The sequence below is a fragment of the Crocodylus porosus genome, unplaced genomic scaffold, assembly GCF_001723895.1.
Source record: "Crocodylus porosus isolate Cpor-Errol unplaced genomic scaffold, CroPor_comp1, whole genome shotgun sequence".
In the NCBI taxonomy this organism is placed as follows: Eukaryota; Metazoa; Chordata; order Crocodylia; family Crocodylidae; genus Crocodylus; species Crocodylus porosus.
This window is the reverse complement of record NW_017728950.1, coordinates 63411988-63417987: the sequence shown is the minus strand read 5'-3', so window position 1 is coordinate 63417987 and position 6000 is coordinate 63411988. Positions and strand designations below refer to the sequence as shown.

At 41.0% G+C, this 6000-nt stretch overlaps 1 protein-coding gene across 1 annotated transcript in view; it reads left to right on the top strand.

Moving 5' to 3' along the window:
* Window positions 1-6000, top strand: part of TRPM3 (transient receptor potential cation channel subfamily M member 3) — a 253510-nt gene that overhangs the window by 133638 nt on the left and 113872 nt on the right. Inside the window, exon 9 of the mRNA XM_019555208.1 lies at window positions 2620-2692. Within this exon, the coding sequence (XP_019410753.1) occupies window positions 2620-2692 (73 nt within the window). The remainder of the gene's footprint in view (window positions 1-2619; window positions 2693-6000) is intronic.

Here is a 6000-nt window from a genome sequence, read left to right as displayed (position 1 = left end):
CTGGACATAAGGAAGAATTTCTTTACCGTCCAAGCCCCCAAGGTCTGGAACAGTCTGCCATCGGAGGTGGTTCAAGCACCTACACTGAACACCTTCAGGAGCAAATTCAATTCTTATCTTGCTGGGATCCTATGACCCCAGCTGACTTCCTGCCCTTTGGGCGGGGGGCTGAACTCGATGATCTTCCAAGGTCCCTTCCAGCCCTGATGTCTATGAAATCTATGAAAGCTAATTCAGCTGAATCAATTCAGGACAGTGATCCAAATCTCCAGATTGAACCACTGTCCTCTGAATCAGCTGAATCTGAATCCAAATCGAATACTTCCCTATTTACACAGGCCTAATGACAAGGGATTTCCCCCTTCTTCCTTGCTGGAAAGAAATGAAGAAAAGTTTTCTCCTTGTTTTCCCTCCCAGCTTGACTTCATGGCTCTTAACTTCTGTGCTTCAAAATATGGTGTGGTCAATGAAAATGTGAAATGAAATTTATCTACATGTCATGGGATTAATCAGATTTCCTTTAAGACACATTTGTAAGGTATTTTGAATGGAAAAGTAGAATGTTTGAGAAGCAGTATCATCTACAGGTCTGAAGAACAGGAAATGACACTGGAACAATTAACACCTCTGCAACAATTAACACCTCTCAACCTATGGAGAATGAGAGAGTCTTAAGGTTTTCTGGGAGATATAAGGATGTTTGATAGTAATATTTTGTGCAAAAGAGAGGTTAGAACTTTTATATTGTCCTGGAGGGAATGGCAGATTCATCTAAACATCATAATTTAATTACTTAAGGGTTTATCTATAGAAAATTATACTAATGTAATTCAATCAATTTAAGATGCTCAGTACAAATGCATTTAAACTAATCTACATTGTGATTCAACTAGTTTGCCTTAATTAGGTAAAATACCTGATTTGGCTACATAAACTTAAGCCATTTTAAGCAATTGAATAGTTTATACTAGTGATAGTAATGAAAAATACCCATATGTAGAATAGCCCTTAGATTCTGCAGAGCTACAGTGTCTGCTCATCAGTAACATATGTTGTTTTTGATAAAGAGAAATTTATTGAGTGCCTAGCAGCTAAAGGTATCTAACCAGGATGATAGTTATGCAGTTCTAAATAATGGTGCTTTAATATATACATGTTTATATAAAGATAATGAGGTATAGCTATCTGTATCCTAAGAGGTCCCTGGGTTGAGAAGATTTCTGTTGCACAAACAGTGGAGATGACATGCTCTACTACCAATTTGTTAAATGAAAAAATATATCAAGAAATGCATTGCAAAGAGGTCGTGCTAATGTAGTTTTAGGGTAGAGATATGAAATTCAGATCCAGACTAGGATCATAAGCTATACTTTCCCAAAGTGATGGAAACTGGGGCATTCAGTTGTTCCAGTTGGGAAAATTATACAGATAGGCAGGGTTCTAGTGAGCTGGATATGATGTTCCCTTCAGACCCATCTCTATATCCTTTTCATTAGCATCCTAACTACAATTTTACACATCCTTATATTTCCTAAGGATTGGAGAAATATGTTGGGAGAAAGGAAGGGATTGAAGAGGTTATTTTGAATTGATATTGGGACATAATACCATTTGAAGTAAACAAGTTATATAAAGCAAACTATTTTTTGAAGGCAATATATAATGACAGTTCTCATAGGGGACATGGAAAAAACTGATATAAAAAGAGAAATGCATTTCTGTAATGTTCAAGGTGGTTTTGGAGAAATAGCATGTGTGTGTGCACATATGCACATGCATGCACAAGCACACACATAAAACGTTTGGGATGCCCATTGTTTCCCTTTTGTTCCAGTAAGAGGGAGGAAAAGAGTGAAAGCAGGTATCTTCATAGAAAAAAAGGCAAGAGAATTTACCTAAATATTTCACTTTAATTGTAGCCAGGGCTTATATGGTCTACAGAAAAGACACATCTCTGTCAGTGACTAGTAATAGGATATAAGTCACTAATTACAGGGGATGTATGCTCATCAAGAGCCTCACTATTTAAGAAATTTCTGTATTTTAGACCTGGGTCAGTGATCCCATAAACCAAGCTTGCTTCAATATTCATTATAAGTCTTATTCTAGCTTACAGTGCAAGGCAGATACATAGCTAACTTTCTGCTCTGTGAAGTAATGGTGCTGAGTAAGTGTTTGAGTAGTAAACGTCTAGAAAACATCATACTCCATTATCTCTTTCTATATTTATAAATGTATTGCATCAAACATATCCCTGTTTAACTCAGCTGAAGGAATAAAGGGGATCTATTTAATTTAACTTTTTAAAAATCTAGGTATGCTACTCAATCTTCAGTTTAAGCCCTGTACTTATTTATCAGTAGAAAGAAATTGCCTTGGTTTTGTTATATGCTAATTTAACAGAATTTACTGCCACCACTTCTGGTGAAGGTTATTGCATAAAAATCCTATTTATGGTAATTCTATCTAATATACTTTACATTATCTGACTATTGTTGGACAGTCATCCTGCAGCCGTTGGGATGTTTTCATATCAAATGCTGCACTGATTTAATTTCTATACTGTATTCGAGAAAATTAACATGTTTCTAACAGTAGCATTGTCTTCTAAAATTGCAGATTACGGTGTTTCGCATGGGATCGGAGGGACATCAGGACATTGATTTAGCTATCCTGACAGCATTACTGAAAGGTAATAGAGTTTCACTTTACAAAGAATCCATGACAAATGAAAATATATTAACTGTATGCCTGATGTACTACAGTCCTACATTTATTGATAGTCTTTCTTACATTGACACAGTAAATTATACCATGAAACAATTTAAATACTTTTTGCTCCAACCACTCCTCATATAACAAAAATCCAGTCCATGCTTTAATATTTAAAACATTTGCTATTCCTCTTTAAATTCTTCATCTTTACTAAGCATCAGGAAGTAGAGAAAAACATCTCCATTTTTGGTCATGTTAAAATACTTGCCTCCCTGTACTTTGTAAAACATATGTGAAAATTTATCTCATTTATAAATATCTATTATAAATTGGTGTTCCAATGCTTTCATGTTTGCAGTCAGTTCTTAAACAGAAGTTGATTAACTACCTGTTCATATTTAATCTATCTTCTATTTGCCAAATAATTCTCATACAGAGAATTACAGTGAATTGCTATCAAAGTAGAGGTGAGATGAACTGCAAGGTTGGCTGCACTTTATCATGTGAAAAAAATCAAGTAGTTCAAAAAACGATGCATTCCTTTTATTGAAACTGTTCAGTTAAAGGGATTAGCATCTGCAGCAACTATCTATCTTCGGTATTATTTCATAGATTTCATAGACATTAGGGCTGGAAGGGACCTCAGAAGATCATCGAGCTCAGCCCCCTGCCCCAGGGGCAGGAAGTCAGCTGAGGTCACATATTCATATTTGTTAAGAGATTGGCTGGATGATGTACTATAGTACAGTGATAACCTTTCATATCTTGTCTGTACCTTATATAACAGTGGAGATGGATATTCACTGTATTTTCATGATTCCAAATGATCCTTTTATTCACTAGTCTGGAATACACCTAGGGCGCATCTACATAAGGCACTTAATGGTGAATTAACATAGTTTATTGTGAAGAAAGCATGTGGGTCTACACATACACATGCTTACAAATGCTTACATGCTTGCAAATGCAAGTAGCAAATGTACTTGGAATTAGTAATGGTGCCGTAGCACTCATGTAGATGCCTGTCTGATAACCAAATCAGCTCCCTGTCAGCTGTCCACTGGGGACAGAAGATAGCTCCCTGTGCCTGGAAGCTGCCTGCTGCCCTGGCCTGGCAACAGGGAGCTTCAAGCCCCCTGCTCCCAGATTGCCATTGTGGAGCTCCCAGCCCCAGCTCCGCCACTGTGATTGGGGAGCAGGGGCCTGGGATACCATTGTCTCCCAGCCCAGGCCCCAAGGTCACAGGGCTTAGATTCAGAGTTGCTTATCTCCCAGCCTGAGCCCCATAGTTGTGGGGCTTAGGCTGGAAGACCTTTGTTCCCCATTATCACAGGGCTCAGGCTGGGAGATAAGGGTCTTCCAGCCCAAGCCCTGAAACCATGAGGCTCAGGCTGGGAGAAAAGCATCTCCCAGCAATGGCTCAGTGGTTGCAGAGCTGGTACTGGGAGCTCCCTGCTGGTGGGGGCTGGGGAGCTTCTTCCCTACCCAGCTCCATGAGCACAGAGCTGGTGGGGGACTAGGCTGGGGAGCTTTTTTTTCCTCCAAGCCCTGTGAGCACAGAGCTGGGGGGAGGGAGGAGAACAAGCTGCCCTACCTGTTCCCCCTGCAGCTCTGCACTTGTGGAGCTCTATGGGGAACAAGCTTCCCAGCCCTCACTCTGCAATTGTAATTGCAATCATGGAGCAGGGCTGGGAGCTCCCTGCATGGGGACAGTTCATGCATGGGGAATGTCACCACATGGGGGACCTGCCCCTGACCAAGATAGTTCCCAGCCAGCCCCAGGATATGTGGGAAAGCATGTGCAGCCTGGAGGTGACTGGGGACTGTCGTATTTTGGGCAGTCCCCAACCAGCTCTGGGCTGCACATGCAGACTTCCCTGCACAACCGTGGGGCTGGCTGGGAGTTAGTCAGGGGCAGGTCCCAGCTTTATGCCCCAATTGGATGATTGAGGCACCGGACTGAGGAAGAGCTGCAGAGGTGGAGCAGGTCCCAGCCTCCTGCTCTGATCCACCAGTGGGGCAGCTAGCAGCAAGCTCCTAGCCTGCAAATATTTCCAAGCCCCGTGCCCCGATCAGGGAGCCATGAGCCCCCTGCGGCTCGGGCAAGGGGACATTGTCCCTACCCCAGAAGCAGGCAGCTCCCCAGGACCAAGAGACACTCTTGGCCCAGTGCTCCCTGACAGCCCCTGGGCTAACACCTAGGGAGAGCCTGGAGCTCCTTCCACTGGCCACAGAGGCTCATTACAGGGCTTCAGGGAACTGGGAGCAAATCTGATCTCTAATCTCTGCATGTGTAGACACCTACCCAAAAACCCTTACTCTACAGTATCTTACTGCACAGTAAATCTAAACTGGAGTAAATGCATGTGTAGACACACCCATAGATAATATAAGCTGAATTTAACCTTTTTTTATATTACCTAAAAGTGGCAAGATTTTAAAAGAACACATTTCTGTATCTTGCTAACATGAGTGATCCAGCTCAGGGAGGGCTAGATTCTCAGTGCTGTTACTTTCTATACACACAGGTGTAATTGAGAGATATATTGGTAATGAGAGGTAGTTGACTGTGTTAGTCTAAGATAAGCAGAAGGCAGGTTAGTGTACCATCTTACAGGTTAAGATGCCACATTGCCCTGCTTTCCTTATTAGTCCTGGCCATAAACTCTGAGTATATCTCAGTATGTTAACTCTATTAATGTGTAGTCCCATAATAATTTATGTCTATTTATTCTATTATGGTGTAGGCATATACTCTTAGAAGACTGTATTATGAGAAGTCTGTTTTTTGTTAGCTTTTCTGGATACTTTCAAATTCTAATTCACTTTGTCGCCTATTTTACAATCCCTCACACTATTAATCTTGGTTCACTTCATAGCGGGCACATCTGCACATGCCCCTGACTGCACATTTGGTACTGTGCAGTCATTTAGTATTTGCTTTAGCAGTAAGCAAGTACTAAATGACTGTGCAGTACCCACTGGTACTGCATAGTCCTGCCAGTGCACTGTTATTTTTCGATGCTACATTGCCATAGCACTGAGCTATGACGACGTAGCTCATTGCTACAGCAATGTAGTATGTCATGTAGATGTGCCCAGTATGACATCAAAATAAGATGGGTAGCCTGCTCCCATTAAATTTGTGCTTGCAAACATACAAAACATTAAAAAGCACTATTTATAAACAGACTAGAATTATGTGATGAGGCTATTCACCTAGCATTTGAAGTACCTGGCCTCCATTTAAAAATGTCATACATGGTTTTGTGTAAATTCTGCAAG